At 39.5% G+C, this 24,579-nt stretch overlaps 2 protein-coding genes across 3 annotated transcripts; one reads left to right on the plus strand and one right to left on the minus strand.

Annotated features, from left to right (window-relative positions):
* The first annotated feature begins 387 nt into the window (after nucleotides 1–387).
* On the plus strand, nucleotides 388–16,005 carry smarcal1 (SWI/SNF related, matrix associated, actin dependent regulator of chromatin, subfamily a-like 1). 2 transcript variants are annotated; one of them, XR_007965240.1, is made up of 18 exons: nucleotides 388–912; nucleotides 1,514–1,850; nucleotides 5,154–5,204; nucleotides 5,278–5,538; nucleotides 6,392–6,442; nucleotides 6,518–6,701; nucleotides 7,548–7,698; nucleotides 9,412–9,573; nucleotides 9,665–9,730; nucleotides 10,895–11,035; nucleotides 11,456–11,674; nucleotides 11,787–11,857; nucleotides 12,725–12,827; nucleotides 13,690–13,872; nucleotides 14,826–14,926; nucleotides 15,000–15,096; nucleotides 15,495–15,678; nucleotides 15,728–16,005. XR_007965240.1 is itself a non-coding variant. In XM_052081455.1 (17 exons), exons 1-17 carry the CDS (start codon nucleotides 682–684, stop codon nucleotides 15,573–15,575), a joined length of 2,490 nt encoding a protein of 829 aa, XP_051937415.1. In that variant the 5' UTR covers nucleotides 388–681; the 3' UTR covers nucleotides 15,576–16,005. The 2 variants fall into 2 exon arrangements, 1 of the variants encoding a protein (XP_051937415.1); XM_052081455.1 differs by having other exon boundaries at nucleotides 15,495–16,005.
* Nucleotides 15,737–23,946, minus strand: nme9 (NME/NM23 family member 9). The gene is made up of 17 exons (XM_052081468.1): nucleotides 23,845–23,946; nucleotides 23,675–23,732; nucleotides 23,405–23,508; nucleotides 22,953–23,024; nucleotides 22,109–22,225; nucleotides 21,770–21,854; nucleotides 21,553–21,635; nucleotides 21,371–21,463; nucleotides 20,045–20,199; nucleotides 19,246–19,442; nucleotides 18,420–18,564; nucleotides 18,249–18,356; nucleotides 17,775–17,926; nucleotides 17,547–17,691; nucleotides 16,539–16,771; nucleotides 16,392–16,442; nucleotides 15,737–15,883 (listed from the first exon to the last, which is right to left on the minus strand). The coding sequence occupies exons 1-17, from the start codon at nucleotides 23,875–23,877 to the stop codon at nucleotides 15,822–15,824; spliced, it is 1,893 nt and encodes a 630-aa protein (XP_051937428.1). The 5' UTR covers nucleotides 23,878–23,946; the 3' UTR covers nucleotides 15,737–15,821.
* Between the last annotated feature and the right edge of the window lie 633 nt (nucleotides 23,947–24,579).

Below are 24,579 nucleotides of genomic sequence, written 5' to 3' on the forward strand. Positions count from 1 at the left end.
CGTTTTTTGAGTTAACGGGTGGAAAGGAAACATTTTTTGTAAATCTTATTAATTTATTGACAAAAAATAAACAGATTAATCAATTACTACAATAATTTATTTCTTGCAACCCTCTAGTGCAGGGTTTATTTGTTTACAGGAGGTAACTATAATTATCGAAAACAAGCCTGTACTAACAAAAGCTGTCCCTCCAATAAAGCACTTTCGCCTTTTTTACGACCTCTGTCTAATAACGTTTTAAGAAAATAGAAACGAGAAGTTTTTATTTATGAATCCCCTTTTTGTTTTGCTTTCTGTACAAAAAAACCAAAGCAAACAAACAAACAAAAAACGGCGCTACTGCATGTATGCGGAAGTTCGACATTTGGGACACGCCCTCTCAAGTGTCACCTTGTTATCATACGTCACTTCCCTCGCGCCAGATATGTACTGCGAAACATCATCTGCTCAACGAGTTGGCATCAGATTGTGGAAGATTATTTACTTTATATGCCTCTAACAGTACTTTCTTGCGATCTTACTGCATATTTCCATTATTACATCAAGCTAACACCTTTAGATATTTTGAGCTATGTTTTCACACGTTGGCTAGTGTCGATAGCTGCTAACATTAGCGTGTCTGCCACTTGAAAGTCCAGATGTGGCCACCGTCTCGCTGCTAAGTGAAGTCGGGAGGCAGTCATGTCGACGCCGCTGACAGCTGAGCAGCAGCGAATGATTGAGGAGAACAGAAGGAAGGCTTTGGAGAGGAGAGCCCAGAGGGTTGCACAGAACGCGATTGGCCCAACGGACCGAAGCACGACATCCGCACCGAAGCGGTTTGTTCCACCTTTAGGGCAAGAAGCACGTCTCACCGGTAACCACAAGGACTCAACGTTCGCCAATGCCAATGGAGTCTCTTCATCAACAACGGTGAGGACAACCAGTCTTGTGCTGATAAACATGCGTTTTCCATGATAAACAGGGTGTCTGGGGGCCAATGGGATGGTGTAAATGTGGTTCAATCCCTCCAAATACATATGTTAAAGAAATATTAAAAAGAAAAAGAAAAAAGTTCACAAATATTCTAATCCAAGGGGTCAACCGCAGTTGTAATTTGACAAGAATGAAGTCATTTTATTCTTTTGACTAAAATCACGGAAAAATGAAAGGAAACGTTATTTTAACAGCAGATTATAGTCGGTATCACTTTAATCTGGAATGTATACAGATTTATTTTCATAAAATGACATTTTATCTCAAATTATTGACTTTTTTTCCTCCTCAGTATGAGACTAATCTTGTAACTTTAATCTTGGAATACATTTTGTGCGTTACTTCATCGCAAAAATATAAATAAATAACAATCTGCAACTTTTTAGTGCAAAAAACAAAACATAAAAAATCTGCTTTAATTGCAATATTCCATTTTATATAATTTTTCTCTTCAATGTGGCGCTAATGTTCCTTTCCTCTTCAGTACTGGGTTGCTCCTTGAAGACAAATTCAATTAAAATGCTGTCTTTTCTCATAGACATCGACCAGAGATGCACCACCTCCTGCCAAGCGCCAACATGTCAACCAGCCCGTGATGACCACTGGCAGTAACATTAGTAGTGTGAAGCCTGCTCAGCTCGGTTGTCAGCAGCCCTCTCCCAACAGTGCAGCACTGGGAGAGGGCAACAACCAAACAAACCCACAACCAAACAAACCCACCTCAGACTCTACAACATTAAAGGCCGGGCCTGCTAGGAAGCCTGCTTTATCTTGGGGCAAATGTGTGCCGCACACTGACGGACGCTTCAGGGTGGAGGTGGGCTACAACGCTGAGCTCATTGCTGCTTTTAAATCCATCCCATCCAAGATTTACGGTAAGTACGCTCATAAATCGAGAGCATAAGAATGTACACCACCAACACATTTCTTTATCGTCGGCCATTTTACTTGGTTATTTTGATCCCTTTATGTTGCTCCATGATCGCTTTATGTTGCTCCAGAACCCAAAATATCTGCGACAGCTCTCAAAAGGATGCTATAATTAGCCTGTTGTAGAAATACATACAGTACCTTTATAATGGTTCAGTCAAGTCAGATAGATAGGTAGAAAGAAAGAGAAGATACTTTATTCATCTTGTGAGAAAAATTGGACAGGAGGTTCAGTGACTGAATGCGACCAATCAAGTCCACACAATCCAAATCACAATCCTGAGTGTGTTATTAATATATTTTGGTGTCAGTGTACTCTGCACCCAAAGCATTCTATCAGTTTCACTTTCACAAAAAGTATGTGAAATAAAATTAAAAAGCAGGTTACCATCATACATCTGAAGCAAAACTGCTAGGCAAGACCGCTTTATTGATATATTTCATACACAAGGTAAACCAATGTGCTTCACATTGTTACAAAACGTTTTTAATGGATTATATCGGTGGACATAAAAAATCTCAGATTGTAGTGCTCATGTTCAAGCAGGCCATTCAAGACTCCTCATGCTTGTTTTTTGTTCTGATCCTCTCATTCTGAATGTTCTGAAGTAAACTTAAATCGTTATTAGCCACTTCAAAAAGTATAATAAGATATCCTTTATTCGTCCCACACTGGGGAAATTTACAGCCTCCAGCAGCAAGAATGAATGTAGAAAGAAGAAAGGAGAAAGAGAAAAAAAAACAACAACAAACATCTTTAAGGGAGCAACCCAGGACAGAACTGGCCTTCCTGACCAGTCGCTCCAGTCTCTTTCTGTCCCGGGCTGAGATGCTGCCTGACCAGCAGACAATGCCATAATGGATGGCCGATAATTTGTATTTATTGACTCTATTAGGGTTAGTTTTCAGGGTCCTTTAATTTATTTTGTATTTAAAGTATTCATAGTTCAGTTCATTCTCATTTTTGCGGTTGAATTCATGTAACCCACATTTTCTTGGAAGAATGGATGATATTTTCTCATACTTACTAGTGCTCTTGTTCTTTCTTTTAATAGGTATCACCTGATCAAGTCTCTTCTAACATTTCATACTTAAAAATAAATAGTATGTATCATTCTTGTTGATATTGTATGGGATTGATATCAGTATCGCACAGTACTCTGGCTGCATTATCAGTATCATATCGCAAGTGAAAAAGTAGTATCCCTTAATCTTGATGTAAAAAGGCTGTTTTTGTGATTGATTTGACATGACTGCTGAAAGTGAGATCCAAAATCAAACAGCACACCAAAGTTTCAGACTTGGTCTTTAGTCTTGAAAGTAACTGACTCTTGTGTTTACTAAGAACAGCAATCGTCTTTCCTTTTTGCCCAAAACAATTCCGTTATGTTTTGGTTTAGCTGAAGGAAAGTTTGGTTCATCCAATTTTTAATATGTTTAGACTGTGACACAAACCCTTATTGACCCGTTGTCTGTATTTATAGATTTAGCCGCATATAATCTGCATAGCCACGATGACCAACAGTAGTTGGTTATATATACAGATTCAACAAAAAGGGGTCAAAGGACTGACTCTTGAGGGACCCCACATGCCATGACATTTGATCATATTAAAACAATCCAATGGTCACAAATACTGCATAACCCCCGTTGGACTGGATTTAGTCCAACCCAACCAGGTATTACCTAATGATGATTTGAATGATACGTAGCTATTTGTAAAATATAAGTACATATAAATAATATGATGGTTATGTTAACCTTGTCCATGGCTGTTTTTTTTTTCCAAAAAACGATAGAACAGTTGCTTACCATAGATTGATCAGTGTAGGCCTTGCAAGTACAGCAACCTAAATAAAAACCCTATATCTGGCTCTATTGGACATTATGACCATTCGTGTGTGTGGGTGTGTGTATACCTGTATATCTACTGCAATATATATATATATATGTATATATATATATTTTTTTTCATGTGCAAGCCAACTGCTAGCAACACCAAGCCAAAGCTGACATATGTTGGCTAACGTAATCCTTGGCTCTGAGCTGACACCCAAATAGTCTTTGCGACACATAAATCCTATTTATAATGCCTACACTCAGCAATATGGACATCTGTCCAGTGCGGCTTTAGAAATGAAAATAATTAGGCTGGCACCAGCAACAGACCACAAAGCTTATGTCACTGTTTAAAATACTTTAAAAAATTCTCATAGCTGAATTTGGTCATTTGACTTTTCAGATTTCTGTCATATAAAATTTGTAGTCCCTTGTTTGTGTCTTAAGGCCAATAGTAAGAATGATATCGATTCTTAATTAATCCTGCCAAGAAAATTGCAGATTCACAAAATACACACATGTAATTTTATAAATGGTACATATACATTACCGGTACGCGCAGGCTACTTGAGCAAAAATAGCAGCATTGACTATGTTCACCTTAAGAAGGGATTCGTTCATGTATTACGGTATTTAAATGATTAGGGATGCAACAGTACGGCTTTTTTTGTTTGTTAGAAGAGTACAAATACTTATATTTCAGTGCTTCCCAATATGGAGTACCGATACTTGATTTGTTACTTTTTAAAATTTTATTTGATACTTGATACCATTATGTCTTCAAATTGTAATGAAAACATATATTTTTTAAACCGATCATTGTTAAAAACACAAAACAAGCTTTTCTTGAAGATGACATGAGTTTCACTCAATTGTTACACTTTTTATATAAATCAGCATGTATTGTATTGCATGTATTTTTTGAGCAACTTGACAGTGGTGACAACTTACCATCCGAATGCAGGATTTTCTAACATGTTGCACACATGTCAAGTCAAGTCAGCTTTATTGTCAAATATGCTCTTTGTACAACATACAGCACAAAGGAAATTTCTTTCCTCAACCACAGTACAAACATGCAGTGCATATAAAACACACACAGCTAAAAATAAGGGCAGCAGAAGTGAATTGCATAAAAACAGATGTTTCTTAAGTATACCATGTAACACAAGGAATTCAGTAATGTGGAGTCTCACTGGACACTGAAAACTAAAACTAAGAAAGATGAAATAAGAGGTGAAGAAGAAGATGGAGTCTACTGAATATGCACATAAGATGCCATATTGTAATTATGACTACTGTTGAGTTAATGAGGTGGTCTCAGACTTCTATCTAAAATTGGCTTATTTCGCCGACGTAGCAACAGAACTCTCTCATAAAATGAGGATCCCCTGTTTGTTTTGCTTTAGATCCTGTCAACAAGATGTGGAGCTTCAGCATGGAGGACTACCAACAGCTAAGTGTGTTTTAGCAGCGCGCAACGTGACATGCATATGCATCGGATCCTTTCGAACATGTGGTTTCTTGCTGCAGTGACCCAAGTGGCGTCCATTGCGTCGGTTTCTTTGAGGCCCCTGGAGGGCTCGGACGCACTGGACACGGCGGGGTTGACCAGCCGAGCTCAAGACGGCGTTGCTCTGTCAGCTCTGCTGAAGCTGTGCAACGGCTGGCAAAAACCGGGGGCCGACGTCCAGGGCCAGTGCGTCCTGGTGTCGCCCTCCAGATTTGAAGTTGATATCAGTTACCATGACGACGCAATTGCAGCATTTAAGCAAATGCCAACAAAGTTTTACGGTACCAGTTTGATCTTGTCTTTTATGTACAGTATTATTTGGGACCTGCCTCTGTCCAAATAACACAGATGAACACATACTGTAAAAGAACCCCCAACCTAAATTAATGCAATCGACGGTAAAAACACAGATAAATAAAGTCTGAATAGCTCATTTTAGAAGTGTACCCATCAATCAATTAACCAATTACAAGCAGACTTCAGACAGTGGAGTAATGTGGAGGGTACTCATTGGTTCAGCCCAGGCCGGCTAAATGCTCTATAACTTTTATCCATCCATTTTCCAAACCGCTTAATCCTCACTAGGGTCGCGGGGGGTGCTGGAGCCTATCCCAGCCGCTTCGGGCAGTAGGCAGGGGACACCCTGAACCGGTTGCCAGCCAATCGCAGGGCACACAGATGAACAACCATGCACACTGACACTCACACCTACGGACAATTTTTTGCGTGTTCAATCAGCCTGCCATGCATGTTTTTGGAACGTGGTAGGAAACCGGAGTACTCGGAGAAAACCCACGCAGGCCCGGGGAGAACATGCAAACTCCACACAGGGAGGCCGGAGCTGGAATTGAACCCGGTACCTCTGTACTGTGAAGTCGGCGTGCTACCCACTGGATACCTGGCCGCCCCTATTGCTTTTAATGTTGTGCATTTGTATTAACTTTCTTTTTGAATGTTGTGTAGGTATTTAGATGCAATTCGGCCGTCTATGTCAGCAGGTTGTTTCATGTGTTCCGCAAATGTGAGCAGCCATATTGCATAAGAGTTGCTTTTAATGTACATGGAAATAGATTCTGAATTGAACACTTGGACCTGCAGTGTAAATCTGTCCCCCGATCTTTTAAATGATGACAGACATGAAAACAAGGAAGTGGACGTTTCCACTGGATGACTACAAGAGACTGAGTGAGTTTTTACCCATTGGATTTTATCCCCCTGTTGCCGTTCGCCTTCTGTAATCTCATCGCGTTCCATTCTCAGTGGAGCTCCTCGGCGGAATAGCAGCCGTTGAGGTGGAGCCTCTTCCCCGGGCGGTGCTCCAGGCCTTTTCTACCAGCTTCGAGGGGCCTCGAGCCAGGAGCTTAGACGTCCCTGAGGCCGACCTGTCCTCTATTGACCCCACGATCACGAGCAGCCTCTTGCCCTTCCAAATGGAAGGAGTCAAGTAGGTGCTTGTGGATGGCCTTTAGTGCTCCTTTTGTGGTAGTCAGAACAGAAAGTGTTTTCGAATAATTTTTAATGTCATAATATTACATATACAGTATTTACACATGATGTCATAGTTTAAATAAATGGGAAGTATAATGATACTTTTTTTGTTACATAACTACCGGTAATTTAATATTTTCAAAAAATGTTTTACAAAGAAAAATGATGAAACTTGCAGAGCTTGTCTTAACGATGTGAACAAGATATTTTCTTTCCTCTACCCATATTATTACTATTCCAATTAATTGAACATATGAATTACAAATATTTATACAACTGCTAGATTTTTACCTCGTATTATAAAATTAATTAAGTACAGTATATGATTAGATATGTTCAAAGACGATTCCATTTTTTATTTTAACCAAGCTTAGTCGAGTCGTTACATTTTAAAATACAGTCCTTAAATCGTATCACACCCCATTTATTGAGATGCGTAACAAATCAAGTTTTAAAAGTGATGCATACCAACTACAAATGGGTATAAATTGGTTTGATGGTGCTGATGATTTTTTTTTTGTTGACTATTTACAAATTGTATGATTTACACCTCGTATTCTTAAATTACTTATGATTAAAGGTAAATATTTTTCAAGAAAGCACTCCAAAAGAAATATTTTACCCTGAAAGATGTAAGATACATAGATCTACACCTTTTACTATTAAAAGAAAAACAAATTTTGCAGGGCAGAAAGGATCATTTCATTTTTCCTCTCATTTGTGAAAAAAAAGGTCACGCACTTTTCTTTCAAGTTTGCAATTTAGTCCAGATTGTTTAATCAGCTCAACTGTGTCCTTGCAGTTTTGCGGTGTCCAAACAAGGCCGCCTGCTCCTGGCTGACGACATGGGCCTGGGGAAAACCGTGCAGGCCATCTGCATCGCTGCCTATTACAGGAAGGAGTGGCCTGTGTTGGTGGTGTCTCCGTCTTCTGTGCGCTTCACTTGGGCTGAGGTAAAAAAAAAAAAGGAACAAACAACATTAATACAACTACAGTTGTTCCAACAGTGTGTCGATTTTGTGTCCTGTTGAGAAGATGACTATATTTTCTTCCTCCATTGAGCTGAGATCATTCACACATAAATATCGTGAGTGAAAGAGAGTAATACTACATGTAATCATGACTCAATCTATATATCATATGAATTATGGCACATCTTTGTCTATGTGCATCATATCAGACTTATTTTAGTAACTTGAGCTTTTATTTAGGAGAGTAATTATCAAATCAGTGTTTTCCAACCTGTGGCCAAGGCACGTATTTTGCATAAGAAAAAACTCATGGTAAATCACTAAACAAAAATAACAAAAGTATGCATATTGAAATAATGATTTTTTTTCTCAGTTGAGTAGTTACTCGATGTTGTATTTAGGCTTGTATAGGTGATGTATTTGCCCGGAACCATGAATGTTGTACCAAGTGCCATGATTATGCATTTTTAACTAAAATTTATTGTTTTTAAGTCAGTGCATACTGAACCAAACCGAAAACCAAGGGCACAAAATGAGGAACTGAACCAAACCCGGGGATTGGATTTTGTGCACTGTAGCACCATATCCATCCATCCATCCATCCATTCATCCATAAATAAAAGCAATCTTTGGTCAAGTCCCAAACATTTTTTATGGTCCTTCCTATTTGTTTTTTTCCCCCATCAAAATTGTTCTGTGCTTCTCAAAGCAGCAATTACACGAAACCACTGGCAAAGTATTCTTCGATGAGCCAGTCTTTAGGCAGTTAAAAGGACGCCCTCAGCCTGCCCCTTAAAAGGCTGTCAAGCACATTCCCAATCAGGAGTTAGAATTGCTGCAGGGAGTGAAGTCAGATGGTGAAGTAAAGATTGACTTGGGTCTTATCTTAGCTGTTAGCTGCGCCCCTATGGCCAAATCAGCCATCAAGCACAGGCACAACATGTAGTGACTTGAGGGGCAGGGAGAAATAGTGCAAGTCAACTCGAGGTCGGTAAGATTTGGCCACAAAATAAATTCTCTCATCCTAACATTCCAGGTGTCCTCAAATAGTGAGTACTTAGACACTTTGTTGCTTTCTGGTTGTGTTTAAGGCAAACACCACCCTCAAATGGATACTCCCCCGGACCCCCCCTCACGAAAACTATTGTCCATTCATAAATTATTAACCTCTAATTTTCTTTGAAATACTTTGTGCCAACCCAACCTCATCTGTCATGAATTAAAATCTGGGGTCTTATCTCATGTTGTCATTGAGATCTGTATGTAGTACTGTATTAAAAATCTTACATAGTTTGGCATCTTTAATGGTGAGTTGTGTTCTGGTAGACCTCAAAGAGATCAGTCCGCAATCTTGTACGCATCCTTGTTTATGATTCACACCTTATTAGTTTCACACAGTCTCCCTTGGTTCTTTCTTTAGCTTCAGTTCTTTTGAGTGGCTTTACTTTAAATGTATTGAAAGTGATGTTTTGAGATCATTGTGTAAAATCCGCAAAATATCGTGGTTAATGTGAAAGTGGCTCCCTTCTCTACAATTGAGTAAATAAATGCGTGCGGCCGCTAATGAAAAATGATGGTACATAAGAGTTCAGGGGTGCACTTTTTAATGCCATTGTTACATATCTTCTTTTCCCCTCTTTTTTTTTTCCTGTGACAGCAGCTATTGAGAAAATACTGTACACCTTTTTCCAACAGGCTTTCCGTCGCTGGCTCCCTTCTCTGAGTCCCGACAGCATCAATGTGGTGGTGAAGGCCAAAGACAACCTGCGGGCAGGCTTGGTCAACATCATCAGCTACGACCTCCTAAGCAGGATGGACAAACAACTGTCAGGGAATCCGTTTGACGTCCTCATCATGGTGAATACGATCAGTCAAATTTTTAGACGTTGTTATGGTATTTATTTGAAAATATACTCTTGGAATAAAATTGTTTCCTCCTCCTATGCAGGATGAGTCTCACTTTCTAAAGAACATCAGGACGGCTCGATGTAAAGCTGCTCTGCCATTATTGAAGGTGCTTGTCTTTTATCTTTCCATCATTTACACTGAACAGGTTAGATCGATACACTTCATAATGTATACATGCACTATTATTTTTAATTTATTGTATATTACATTTAGCTACAAAAACAATTCCAGTGAAGTTGGGATGTTGTTCTAATACAATGACTTGAAAATCATATTTGACTTATATCTAGTTGAATACACTACAAGGACAAGATATTTGATACATTTGTAGCAAACAATCATTCTAAGTCCATTCTCGGCGCCGTTTGACTGTCATTGATGACTCAGACTGGGCTGGCCCAAAATACTGATGGATGCTCACTGGCTGACTGATGTTGCCCACCCCTGCAATAGATTTCATTTATTAGATCAACTAGCTGGTTCGCCGCCCTCCGGGCGGCTCATCAGCTAGTTCCTGCGGAAGACTGGTAAGGTGGGCCTCCGGCCCACAAAAGTGTTGTTGCTTGGTTCAACTTTTTGTTCATCTTCATTGCTTATCGCGAAAATAAAGAGATGTTTAGCTCTACTAAATAACTAACAATTTCATTGCAATGCTTGTGGGTAGACAACATTTTTTCGCTAAGATGCCCGCGCGATCGTAGTGAGCCACTGCCTGAGCGGCGCAGTGGCGCGGTGAAGTAGGTACGTTTTGAAAAGGGACAGACGGAAGGACAGACCGCGTGCGGGACGACGCGCAATATATATATATATATAGATTGGTGATGCACAGTTAAGAAATGAATTTATTTTTAATTATCTCTAAACATTTCTATTTTCTCTCTATTACAGTATACCAATTATACACGGTATACCCGGTATGTTATGCTAAATAAGGAGGGGTATGTGACACATTTCTTGTACTGTACTTATTTCCATTTAATTGGCACTGTGTATTTTAATTATCACATCTATGGGGAAAATGGATCGTGAAATGATTTTTAAAAAAGTCTACATTATGTGAATAGGATGACTGTCTCTTTGAACTCGTGTTTTGATGCCAATCTTGTACTGTTGATACCGAGAGCAGTTCGTATTGTTTATTTTTGGACATCCATCTGGTTGCCATGTTGTTCCATTTTCTTCAGGTTCCCTTTAATCAAGAATGTTCCAGCTTCGTAAAGAGGAGAAATTTCTCCATTCACATTTTGCAACTTCTTCTTTCTACCCTCAGACAGCCAAGAGGGTCATTCTCCTTTCGGGGACCCCTGCCATGTCCAGACCCTCTGAGCTCTACACACAAATCCTGGCTGTCAAACCTTCGCTATTCCCTCGCTTCCATGAATTTGGGCTGCGCTACTGCGCTGCCAAACAGGTAACTAACTACGTCCTGATAAAAGTTAATCATTCCAAAACATTGAGGAGAATGATTGTGTAATGCTTATTTCCAACTTTGTGGGAAGGCCATTTTTGTTCCACAATTATCCCTGATTTGTACCGAGAACATCAACCAGACATACTAACCTAGTTTTTAATGTCCAGTTGCGTTTCTTCAAATTTAAAAATGAAGCAATTTACACACATGTCATTAATTGGGCCAAATTTAAGCATTTTCAATCCTTTGCGATCAAAGTGAGTGAAGGGCCAATTCTTGAATGTCTTCTAAGGATCATGAGCAATTGTCCTCTCTATTGAGGTGCATCAAGGAGTGAAAATTGGGTCTTTGCCAACTTTGATCAGAAAGGATGGAAAGATGCTCAAATGCGTGAACTTCGCTTTTTCCAATCTCATCCAGCTGGCCTGGGGTTGGGACTACTCCGGCTCCTCCCATCTGGGCGAGTTAAAGTTGCTGCTGGCCGAATGTCTGATGCTGCGGCGCCTCAAGTCGGACGTCCTTTCCCAACTTCCCTCCAAACAGCGTAAGGTTGTCACGGTGACCATCGACGGGGTCAGCAGCCGAACCAAAGCGGCTCTGTCGGCCGCCGCCAAGGTGTTAGCAGGGGTACATCAAAATGTGCGTTAGTACACCATACTCCTGTATTCTTTTTCATCAGGGATTTTAAATGCAATCAGCTATTTTTCTGACAGCACTTCACCACAGGTGTCTTTCTTTGGTCTCGTTTCAGAAAAAGGATGAAAAAGAAGCCCTCCTCTTGTTTTACAACCACACAGCCGAAGCCAAGCTGCAAGCCGTTGTGTGCGTATACGCTTCCTTTACAAATAAAATGTCAAACCTGGTTGGATGTGATGAGGTAAAATGATGCACGAAATTGAATAAAAGTGCTGAACTTAATAAGGTAAAACAAATGAGTGAAGCAGAGTGTTTAGGTGTCAGAGTGTGACTCCGTTTGGGCAATTTTGGTTGCGGCTTTACGGGAAGAGTTAGGAGATTCTTCCCTCCTTGCAGTACACAAGTTAAAATCTATAAAGAATATCAACTGTAATTGAAGAAAACCTTTCCAACTAAGGCCGCAATTATCCTTAAAATGACCATTATGCTTAAATCTGTCGTGCAAAGGTTATAATGACAAATATGACAGAATATTGCAAAACTTAAGTCTAGATATGTGAAAGGCACTCATTATGTTCTGGGAATAAAATTGTAATAGGAGAAAAAGTAGAAATAGCGGATCATAACTGTAGTTGTGATTATATGTGGAAAAACATTCAGAGAAATATGTTTTTTAGTTTAGCTTTTAAGGCAATGTTTTGTAACTTTATGTAGGGGGGCATGATGAATGGAATGATTATTTAGCAATAATTAAATTGGAATTAATGAGGAAAACTGACCTAATTTTCAGATAAAAAGGATAAAATCTTTGGAATATGAGGAGAGCCTGCAATTTAATGAGATAAATAATTTTGAGTCATAATTTTAAGGAACTGTAACCATATTTTTATTGGAACAAAATTAAAATAATTATGGGAATGAAAATCCTATCTGGATTTTGATTGGTTTAAAAATGTTTTGTGCTTATATACAGTATATAAACATGATTTCATTGTAATATTATGAAGTATAAAGAAAACAGACACTTCAATGTTATTTTTCCACCACTGACAGGGAGTACATCACAGACATGCTGGAGTGTGGGAGGGAGAAGTTCCTGGTATTTGCCCATCACAAGTTGGTCCTGGATCACATCACAAATGAACTTGTTAAAAAGGTGAGTGATAAAAGTTAAAGAGGAGGAGGTCAGAGAAGTTATTTGAGGAGTGTATGTGGGCCTATTGGCAGTGATGGTGTGAGCAGTCCATTCAGCCCTCGTAATAACTCCCACCCGCCCCAACAACTCCGGGGCAAAGTCATAACACCGTGCCCTATTACCATCTTTGTATACGATCAAAGAAAACTGCGTGATTGTTTTGGCTCCAGGAAAGAGCACTTAAGACCATCCCATTAACTTTGACTCCTAAGTGGAATTTTCCAAAGCTGTCTGAACCATCATCACATTAAATATTTAAGTGCCGGACAGTAAAAACACTCTCCGAATGTCTTTTGAACCCTCTTATAACGGAGAATTTGGGCCGTGCTGATAAGAAGCATCCATCTGTCCATGTCCTATATTGATTGTCCGGTTCATGCCAGAACAGGCAGCTGGAGCCTACGTCAGCGGACTTTGACTTAGTATCAGACTACACTCTTGACCGGTCGCCAGTCACATTGCAAGGCATATACAGTATAGAGATGGACAATCGTTAAGACTTGCATTCACATTCTCAATTGTGAACTGAACATGCTACTATCTACATCATCGGTCATCAATGCAAGTGAAACATTTGAGTTATGAGAATATAGTCTTGCAGTGTGAGAATTAAGTAAATTAAAGTATTTAGTTTTTTTCCCCTAGAATTTCTCAGATGCTTTATCATTACAAATTAAAAATCTTGAAATGTGTGTTTTTTTAAAAATGATTTTTGGCATGTGCATTGTAGTCTTAATCTCACCTGAGGTGACATTTTGATAGCCTTGTCCCAGTAAATGTGACAGTGTTGTGTGGGTTAATCTTGCACACTCATTCTCAACAGGATGTTTCCTACATTCGCATCGATGGCTCCACACCGTCCGGTGAGCGCCAGCATCTGTGCGACAAGTTTCAATATTCGGGCAAGACCTGCGTGGCTGTCCTGTCCATCACTGCCGCCAGCATGGGCTTGACGCTGCACGCTGCTGACCTGGTCATCTTTGCTGAACTGTTCTGGAACCCCGGGGTAGGGACTGATGATAAAAATGATGCATCAAACGTTCTTAATGGTCAGTGAATACAGTGTCATCTTGATTTATGGGTTTAATTAATTTACAGCACTTGGAACTTTCATCGTATTTCAAACAAATTCTCTCCATTCCACCATTGAAATGCAATTAATCCACTAGAGTTCACCCAATACTGCCATCTTTTTTTATTGTTATCCGTTTTTAATGAAGAGAAACTGCGCTGCAATGTATAAAAACATAATTCTGTAGAATGTACAGAAATAAACTAGTTTAGGGAAGTGTAATTACAAGGGCCTGACTGATATGGATTTTCTGTGGCAATTTCAATATTGACATTTGTCAAAACAAAATTTTGATAACTGATTAATCAGCCAATTAATTACAAAAATATGTAATAAAATAGCTTTGCTCCCTTAACGCGTACAACACTAACGATATGAAATACAGGCAGCAGATTTGCTGTTTGAATGTCAGAATCTTTCTCTTAATGTTGTAATGCGTTAATGTCTAAAAAATGCCCCCCCCCCCCCAAGAAACATTTAAAAAATTGGCAAATAAATCAATAAAATCAAATTTTCACCAATTAAATAAAATCTTAGCAAAATCTGATGGCTGAATAGCTACTGTAATATTCATGTGTTGGATATGTGCCTTTAAGGGGCATAGCCGAGTGAGTGGAGAAAGTTAGTTTGCATGTCTTGTGTGAGTTGTGACCTATGGCAGCTCCTTGTGATTATTATGATTTGGATTGTGTTTGTACCTATCAACCGGCGATTGTGGTTCACCCTGCCCACATGCTTTAAAAAAAAAAAAAACGGCACTTATCTGGTAGCCTATCTGAAGCTTGACTGTACCTGAAATTTTGTTTATAACACAAAAAAACCCAAAGCGATGGCCCCTCTCTCGAAAAACTCCTAAGTCAATGCACCACTCTCATTTTACGCGGCAGGTTCTTATCCAGGCTGAAGACAGGGTCCACCGCATTGGTCAAACAAACAACGTTAACATTCACTATTTGGTCGCCAAGGGAACAGCTGATGACCACCTGTGGTATGTGTGACAAACACTACTATGGAGAGTGTGTGAATTCTGAAGTTGTTTATTTTTTATTCCCGCCCTGCAGGCCAATGATCCAAGGAAAAATGCAAGTGTTGGAGCAGGTCGGCCTGTCCGAGTCGAACCTCTCAGCCAATGCAGTGACAGCTCAATTCCACTCAAAGGTAGCAAAATGGATGCAATGTCCTTTCCAGTAATATTAAAGTTGCAAGCAGTGACAAATGGATACTCACACCTCCTTTTTTCATGGCTAGTCCTCAAAATGATCATTGAACTTAAAAAGTGAATAATGAATGAATAATCGAGTATTGTATCCATCATATTTTAAGTTAAACAACTATTTACTTACTGAAGGGTAGGACTAAATTGGATTTTTACTTTCTCCTAGTTCCTTTTGAACATAATCAATGGTCAAAGCTGGTATTTATTGATGCTTTTTTTTCTTTACATAGTATATAGATTTTATATCCTTTTGGGCTTTTTTATTTCCTTACATTCCTTAGAGAGTTTGGGGAGCTCAAGTTACATCCAGTGTATAACACTCTTATTTGTAATTGTATAGGATCCCAATCAGAGGAGCATCGCAGAGATGTTTGAGAGGTCTTTCAATGAGGATGACGACATGGATGCAGGACACCAGTAAGGCGATGCAACTTCCACTGTATGTTCAGTTAAACCATCATGGCTGATAGAGACATCCAGACAAATCTTTTTAGTTACCCGAAGAAAGGAAAAAAAATAAATGTGTAAATTAAGCAAAGATTGGATCAGAGACAAGAAACTGCTAGTTGACAGATTGTTGTCCACATTTGCTTCTAAACGGGCAAGCATGTTGACAGCCGTTTTATTCAAGAGCTATTTTCATGTTTGGTTCCAGTGATGATCATTGTCAAAACTCTGATCCTTTCACGTCGGTGGTTGGACTGCAAGGGTTTAATTCCTGTGTATCACCTAAGTGCGAAGGACAAAACAATGAGGTCATTTTGTTATCAAAATATATGCTTTTACATACAGGCGCTGGCTTGAATACAAACTCCAAAAAGAATAATAAATACATGGTTACTTGAATACCATTCTGACTGTGTCAATCAAAGTCATTTTCTTACACAATTTTATATAGACCTAGTTCTATATTCAGGCTTTCTTATTTTAATATAATAAAACTAATTAATTCTTCATTTTATTTGTAGGTGACTTCCTGGGCACATTTCGTGTTTGGTTTCAATTTAACGTGTCACAATAAGTGTGAGGTCACTATTTTTTCATATGACCGATGCCAGTAAATTAAATTTAAATTTTATTTTCAAAGATTAAATGAAAGATTATACATAAAATTAGCCATTAGAATTCACTTTTAAAATGATGTACATTTAAAATGTACATTTTTCATTGATATGAATGTAAATAATATTGGCATTGTCAGTATTACTAATAAATACTATTAATCATTCAATCATACCTTCATACTGTTGCTGATGTTTATCTGGAGTGGCATCAGTTGTGTTTTTATCTGCATAAGAAATATTTACAGATTTAAACAATTAAAACCAAAACCTAATAAATAAAACCTGAAACCAGTTCTGTAACAGAAACGTCATGTTATTACCTAAAATGTCGGTGAGCTGAGTTTGTATACCAAAGATGAACTGGATCTCGTCCTGGGCATCCTTCTGGCTCGAAGAACCGTGCACGGAGTTATGAAGGACGTCGGAGGCCAAGCGGGCCCTCAGAGAGTCGGGGGACTCCGCCTTTGCCCGGTCGGGATCTGTGGGACCCACGACGGCCCTCCACTCCTCCACTGCATTTTCCTTTTCTAGGACCATCATCACACTGGGACCACTGACAGATGAGAAGACATGCTGGTCAACTGGACAGCTTTCAATTTTATACTGTCTATAGTCAGCTGAGCTAGGCTTCAGCTCACCTGTGAGTTTTTTTTTTTTTTTGTACAGTATACAAATAGCTGACTCTCCGTAGTCCCTGAACACCCATCAAGAGTTATATTAACCAAGAAATAGATTTCTGCAAATCTGTCTGAGAGTGACACATTCTGCACTTCAGTAACGTTTGGACAAATTCCAATTAACACAGACTGAGTCGACCCATGATCAGCTTGGCTGGCCAAAGATCCGGAGCCACTTTCAAGTGTTAGTCAGGTCACACTATCTGAAACAGTCGGAGTCACTATTATGCAGAAATGCCCACATTTCCCATGAGTGACGCTGCTGCTCTCAGGTCAAAGCTAAGAGGTAAGCAAAGCTGCATTTAGTTTTACACAGCTCACCATTGGTTGTGCAGTATATGGACAGCCCCTTCAAACGGGCTATTTTCAACGAGACAAGTGGTGTCTTGAGATACAAGTTTAATTCATTTCATTTTAGTATTACGCTCATAACACTCAAATCATCTTTCCCCAATAAAATTAATAGAAATGCCATTAATCCATTTCAGCATCTCTCAAGCCCCCAAAATTGTTGCATTTTAAAAAATTAGACAACACACTATAAAGAACTTTATAAAAACATTTAAACAGAATGTAAAGAATGAAACAGTTCAGATTTTTTTCATAATGTTTAAGGCACGTAATGTGTCTTTGAAGTAATGATCAACTAACCTGCACATGAACTCCACAAGCTGGCTGAAATAAGGCCGCTCCCTGTGCTCATTGTAGAAAGCTTCAGCCATTTCCCTGGAGAGAAGCTTCTCCTCCATTCGTCTGATAGAGAACCCTCTATTGTGGATTTCCTCCAAAATCATGTCTGTTGGGGAGCCACCGCGGGAAATAGTTAACCTCTTTAATCATACCAGCTATGTGACTTTGTTTTCTTTTATAATGCTTAACGTTTGTGTTGGTCAACGGCGTCCGGTTTGATGACGGCCAGTGTTTGCTGCACGGGAAAGAAGAAGCTGATTTCCCTTGAGGCCTCCTCAATAGACTGACTTCCATGCAGCTGGTTGACCGGATCTCCTTCCACGGAAAAACGGGCCCTAAGACTAGGAGTACCACGGAAGGCAGCGTCATGGTTACAGTCAAGTCATATTTCATTACGTTACAGCATCGAAAAGACATTTAAAAACTATAATGTTTGGTAGAGTGGATATAGCCTCCAACGCTTCTCCAAAAAAATTGTGATAGAAAAAAAAAAAATACATTTTCCAACTTTTATGTGACCTGTAACTTGTAAATTCGAATTAAGATCTTGAAGGTTCTATTATACCAGGTTAATCAATATGTTTGTTTGTTTTTTTAATATTTAACAAGAGAGCAGAGTTTATGTGAGTGAATGGGGGGGCGGGGGGGGGATATTCATCACACCATTCAGGATGCTCTTTCTTGGCTCTTTTAAGATCAAAAGGTCCAAGCATGTTCTTCCAGTGTTGAACAGCACCTTCTCTGGTGAGAGCCAAAGCCAGCACCGGCCCTCTGCACGGACATGCACATGGTGAGTCAACATCTTATCAATATTTGCCTTCGTTTTCCGCTTACCTCGTCATGCTTTGCAGCAGTGCAGGGAAGAAGTCTTCCTCACTGCAGTGGAGGTAAAATACTCTGGCTTGTTCTTCTGTCAACATCACCTCTCTTTGCAGAGACACTTTGAAGCCTGACTTGTTTATAAGGGTCAGAATCTCCTCTAAAGAGACCACACATATCAAATATAGATTTGCATCAGTGCTGTAAAACAAACAAACAAACAAAAGAAGATGTTCATGTTCTGAACATGGAAAAGATGCAGTTTTACTTAAAACTATCCACCATTTTCAATATTGTTATTCTGTTCATTTTAATGCACATTGAACCCCACCTTGTCATGTTCAGGAGGAGCTCAGTTTAGCCTGTGTTGTTAGCACATTTCGGAGAGTCTTTGCCCCGTGTGTATATTTTTGCTCTGCTCATGGCTATTAAAAAGCTAAAGCTAACAAACAAAGGGGGTCTTATCATTGGTTGTCAATATATTTTTTAATGGAAACATATACCAGTAATAGAGCTGCCACTTTTGAAAGTTATAGAATTGAATCAATAACCGAATATCCCATTGACCAATCAAGTAAACTGTTCTCAATTGATTTGTTTTCAATTGATTCAATTGAAAAGGTGGGGACACGTCTGGTGAGTGATGTGAGTGTCGGCAATGATCGATGTTATTATATGCTCAGGGTGGCGTGGGTCAACCATTAGCCAGTCGATTGCCAGTTGTTTGTTAATGTGATGTATGTACAGCTGCAATTCCATTTTATATAACCGCCACCTTTGAGTGTGTATGGTTGCGAGCACATGCATGGAACTCTGCTTATGTATTTGGCTCGAACCCCACCTCGGTTTCCCCTGGCAACGTCAGGCCGGATGAGAGCCAGCGTCCTCTCCACACGCTCTTCCTCAGCATCCTGCGCCTTTCCCGGGCCTGTGCTGAATTCGGGGAAGAAGAAGGCAAGCTCCCTGTCGGCCTGATCCCCGTCCTCGCTGCCATGCACGGCGTTGAACAGCGTGCGGGTGCCGTATTGTGCCCGCAAGCTGCCAGCACCGGGGATAGGGGGGCAGGGAAATAAGAGAAGAGCAGATGGTGGCTCGGCTGGTGCTGTAGCCGTGGAGGAGCATCACGTGGGTGTGTCTGATAGAGCAAACGGCTCCTTTTGCTGTGTGGAAATCTGACGTTCTTCCACACTGGTGCATATGTATTTTCTCATTCTATATATCTTCTACACTCACGTTTCCGAACCTTTATTGAGCCAAAGCATGTATTTTCCCTTTGAAAAACCTCATGACACACTACTAAGAATAAATATATAAATTAAATGCACAAATATGATCCTGCCTATTTCCCTTCAAGTATCCATGAATTAATCTATTACATTATTGTCTGGTGAGCCTATTCTCCCCAAATTTTCCGTTTTTGTGCTCTTTCTATAACTCCGTCGGTAGAGCGTGTAATTGTTGTACCTGTCACGAAATCACTGGAATAGATAAACACAGATATTAAGATTAAGATATGCTTTATTTGTCCCGTAATGGGGAAATTATTTGTTGTGAATCATTTTTGGACCAGTTTATTGAAATGCGATCATTTCTGGTGGCACGGTGGTTGGGATAGTTCAACACCATTTTCACCATCTCACCTCTCTGGCTTTTCTTGCTTAGCTTCTTCAATGTCTGCGGGGCCAATGAAGTGGAGCCAGTTTTGTACCACGTCGGATGAGTCCTCGAGCTGAGAGAGCACCAGAATGCGTGAGGGCCCGCTCGACATGAACTGCACCAGGTCTTTGAAACACTCCTACAGGTCAAATACACACACACACACACACAAAACGGACATGGAGTAAGTCAGTTATGGTAAATTGAGATTAAGCGCCGGCACATCTTAATAAATTACAATATTGTGGGAAATTCAAAGAAGTAAAACACGTTCCGATTTGATTCACACAAAACAAAATATAACACCTTACCTTATAGTTTATGAAAAAGCCCAATTTACCATCTCAAGAAATTACACCATTACATAAACAATCAAAATGATTAATGCAGAAATGAATGCAGAAATTATTCTTCTGAAAAGTATTTTTTTAAATGTGTTAAATACATCTGTTTTGTTTAACTATTTGAACTGACTTTGAGAACGTTTCTCAGTCAAATTCATTGGGCTGTATCTGAGTGCAAACCCATGAGTGCAAACCCATAATTTGCACTCAGATACAGGCATATTTAGATTCTGGCTTATTTAGTTATTCACAAATCTCAAAAGATTTCATCTCGTACTTACAAATTGCTCACAAAGCAAAATTATTCGGCTGAGGCAGCAGCTGAATTTAAGCCCCTTCCAGAAAATATGCACAGACTAGCCGTGTGATGTGGTGCAGACAAATTGAAGGATTTAAGATTTTACTCCCATGTGAATGTTTATTTCAGAATTCAAATCAACCAATATAATTTTTTGCTTTGAGCTGTATAGAATTTGTTGAAGTGGCCACTGACCTGAGTGTACACATTGGGTATTTAACTGTTCATGATGACTACCCATACATCAAATAAGATGATACTGTATTGATAAATACCGCAATGCATCATGTCGTGTCATTCCATATAAAATCCATTCTACAATTAAATTCACTTGAGATAATAGTTTCATTGATGTTTTCTATGAAAAATGGGGGAAACGTGAAAAAAAACAATGCCCCCAAAATATTTGTAAAAATTGGAAAAAGAAAAAATTAACAAAATCAGTGAATATGCAAATTTGCGGGTGCTGAACTGTGCGTATGAGAGATTTGACTGTACTCTATTTCATGTGATAAAAATGCAATTGTAGAAATAAACGCCCTAACCAATAAATTCCTTACTCCTAATAAATACCCAGTATACAATACAATACCGATCAGTATGATATGTTCTTTGCTTCTACGGTAATACATTTGATATGTTTGAGGATTATTGTAAAACTACCATACCTCGGTGCCTTTGTGCTGGTAAAATTCTCGCGCTTGGGCCTCGGTCAACATCCGTTCGTCTTGGGCCAGGATCTCAAACCCCGCATCTTGTATCTAGGTGATGATGTGACGACAGCAAAATGAATTCCTGACGGGATACGTAACAAAATAATATGTGGGCGAGGTGGGGAGTCCCCGTGTACCTTCATAATGATTTCATTAGCCTTGCCGTGAGCAACAGCATCCGGTTTGATGATAGCCACAGTGATGGACTTTGTGGCAGCAACTGCGGTGAGAGCAGTTGGAGGGATGAGCAACATCAAATGATGGCAATTAACAACCATTGCAGTCCCGAAGACGTGAGCTGCATTGTTATCGATGCAAGGACTGAGAAACTGGAGTGTATTATTTTCACAGCACCTATTCTGCTTTCTCCATCCTCTGAATGATGATGGGTCCACTGCTCTTTTCTCTTCTCACCATCGGTGAGATCATTATCTACAATCTGGAAGGCATTTAGCAATTAGCATTGGTCAACCCCGGGAGGTGGTGTCCTTGAGGAAAACTCTATTATCGACATATACAGTCATGTACAGCATATTCATTTTGATATTTCATACAGAGAAGTGATTTCATTACAAACGATGAATACATTTCTCATAAAAATCTAGAGAAAGCTTGGGAAAATAGATTTTGAATCCCCAAAAATCCTGGTTGTGCCCGTGTCTGACTGACTGTGCGTATTGCAGCTGACTTTACCACTTCACGTTGGCCGCCGTGCTCCAGCACTGACTTCTCCTTGGCCAATTGGTCCACGATCATCCTCTGAAGGAGAGGTGCGTTGGCCCCTCGCAGCACGGCCACTAGCTGGCCACCCTGGAACACTCAACACAAGACGTCCTCGTTTAACATGGGGCTTATGAGAGATGAAAATTTAAGAAGTAGCAACCATTATCTACATAAATTTGAAAACTTCACATTCCTTCCGTTCTTATTCACCGTTCCCATACTCTTATTTATAAACACTTCCTATTAGGACTGGGTCTGTAAAAGATTTTTCAAATTGATTTTGCAAGTTACCAGTACAAAATGTGCATGTCAAATGATCACCGCAAAATCCTGCAATATCGTAGAAAATCCACGATTTAAAATCCTTAATTCAACGAGACTGCGAAAAGTGAACCGGCATATGGATGAATGACTGTATCCCGTGTTTGTTGCCTTAAAAATAATATATTCGATATAAAGGAATCGAATACTAATAAAATGGTGGTTCATATTGTGGTGCATAAAATGGTGGTTCATAAAATGGTGCAAGTACCACAAATAAATGCCTCCCTCCAATAAAAGCCTTACCAATGTTTGGTACACTCTGCACTGTATAAATAAATACCCCGGCCACTTTATGAGAAAAATACAGTCGAACACAACAAACAAACTCTCTCTCTCTTCTCGCTCTCTCTCAGCATCAATGCTGTCTCCCTCGGTGCGCACACAACACACACACACACACACACACACACACACATATACACACTCACACGTACACGCGCACGGTAATAACATTTCAAGACCCTTTAGAGTAACACTGAGTCTGACTCACCCCATAGAACAGGAAGGTGGGCTCGCATTTCCCTCGATACTTCTCTAGAGCATCAATGCTGTCTGCCTCGGCCTGTATGAACACGACCATGCGACGCACACTATTTAGGTATTCAAATTTAAATTTTGTTTCAAATTCTAATTTAAAGCATCCCACCAAGGATGTGCAGAGTATTGCCCAAGCTCCACATATGACCCATTCCATTCTTTATTCCAACCCACATCCATTTATTGTGTTACTTAAGCTATTTTCCCCATCATCATTTATAACATAGCATATGTTTAATGTATGATGTGTATATATGTTTAAAATAAAGGGTTTTACATTTTTTAAACATACTTTCTATTTTTACCCCCACATCTACAAATGAGCGTGGCCCATCTGCCCTTTTTTTTTTTAATCTTAATGTAACCATTGAGCATAAAAGCTTGTCCATCACGAAACATGCTTACAGTGGCGAAATGTAACAGCTCATCACCGAGTTCATTGTTGATTTTTCGTAGGAGGTTGATCACAGCTCGACAGGGGCCACACCAGTGTTGGTACACATCCACCACTGAGGAGACAAGGCACAGGACGGGTGCGGTTACCAGCTATCACCACTAAGGGGCGCCGGAGTATCGCTCATACAACAGACAGGTGCGTTCACGACTCCACTGAAACTTGCGTCTTTTACCCTGAAAATAAATTGAGGGAAATGGGAGTACGTATACAGTTCTTACCCGTTAACCCCTTGGTTGCAAGAACCTCCTCCCATTGCTCTTGATTCGTGGCGGAAGCCTTAAGTGGAAAAAAGGCAAAATAATGCCAGAAGAATGAAGTAGAAACGATTCATGACTGTGACTGCAAACTTTTTTTTTTCCTGTCAATTGAAATAATTTGTTCGTCATACCTGCAAAGTAGTTTCTTTCTTCCTGCCTGCCATTGTACTGTACCCAGATTTAAAATATATTGTGTACTGTATGTATGTATGTATGTATGTATGTATGTATGTATGTATGTATGTATGTATGTATGTATGTATGTATGTATGTATGTATGTATGTATGTATGTATGTATGTATGTATGTATGTATGTATGTATGTATGTATGCATGCGTGCGTGAAATGCGTAGGTCGAAGCTAACATGCCATGTTGATATCGCTTGTGTGGGCATTCGGTTGCTACGCAACCAGTTCTCTATTTCCGGTTCAATGACCAAAAGATTTTTTTAAAAAAGTCAAATTAGTAAAAGACGATTATTCTAATCATTGTTTTGGAATTGATGTTTGTCCGGGAAATACACGAATAAATTTATACTGTAAATTTAATGGCGTGTGAGAATGCACGTTCAATTCACTAAATAGCCACCAGAGGGATCACTTGTTCAAAAAATAACTCAAATTGAATGTCCACTGAAACAAATAAGCCCAACAACATATTAAGATCATGCTCAGTTTTGGTTAAGACGGTCATAGAGAGTTTAATTTAATACTGTTTATGAATAATGCTTATCGTTTGCACTGCATCAAACTGAGCTCTTTCAAATGTGTTGGCCCACTCAGAGGTAAATCAAGACACCGAATCAGTAAGTACAGTAAAATATTTTTCCAAATCCAGCTGTTGTATTAGATCTTATGAGATTGC

The sequence above is a fragment of the Hippocampus zosterae genome, chromosome 12 (genome assembly GCF_025434085.1).
Source record: "Hippocampus zosterae strain Florida chromosome 12, ASM2543408v3, whole genome shotgun sequence".
NCBI classification, from domain to species: domain Eukaryota; kingdom Metazoa; phylum Chordata; class Actinopteri; order Syngnathiformes; family Syngnathidae; genus Hippocampus; species Hippocampus zosterae.

Excerpts from the sequence above, each read along its gene's own strand:
- smarcal1 (XM_052081455.1), top strand. The coding sequence starts at position 682 with ATGTCGACGCCGCTGACAGCTGAGCAGCAGCGAATGATTGAGGAGAAC. Across the intron at positions 6,443-6,517 it reads GGATGACTACAAGAGACTGA|TGGAGCTCCTCGGCGGAATA; the intron begins GTGAGTTTTTAC and ends TTCCATTCTCAG. Across the intron at positions 11,675-11,786 it reads TAGCAGGGGTACATCAAAAT|AAAAAGGATGAAAAAGAAGC; the intron begins GTGCGTTAGTAC and ends GTCTCGTTTCAG.
- nme9 (XM_052081468.1), bottom strand. The coding sequence starts at position 23,877 with ATGGCAGGCAGGAAGAAAGAAACTACTTTGCAG. Across the intron at positions 21,636-21,769 it reads GGATGGAGAAAGCAGAATAG|TTGCTGCCACAAAGTCCATC; the intron begins GTGCTGTGAAAA and ends CTCTCACCGCAG. Across the intron at positions 19,443-20,044 it reads AAGCAAGAAAAGCCAGAGAG|CTTGCGGGCACAATACGGCA; the intron begins GTGAGATGGTGA and ends CGGTGCTGGCAG.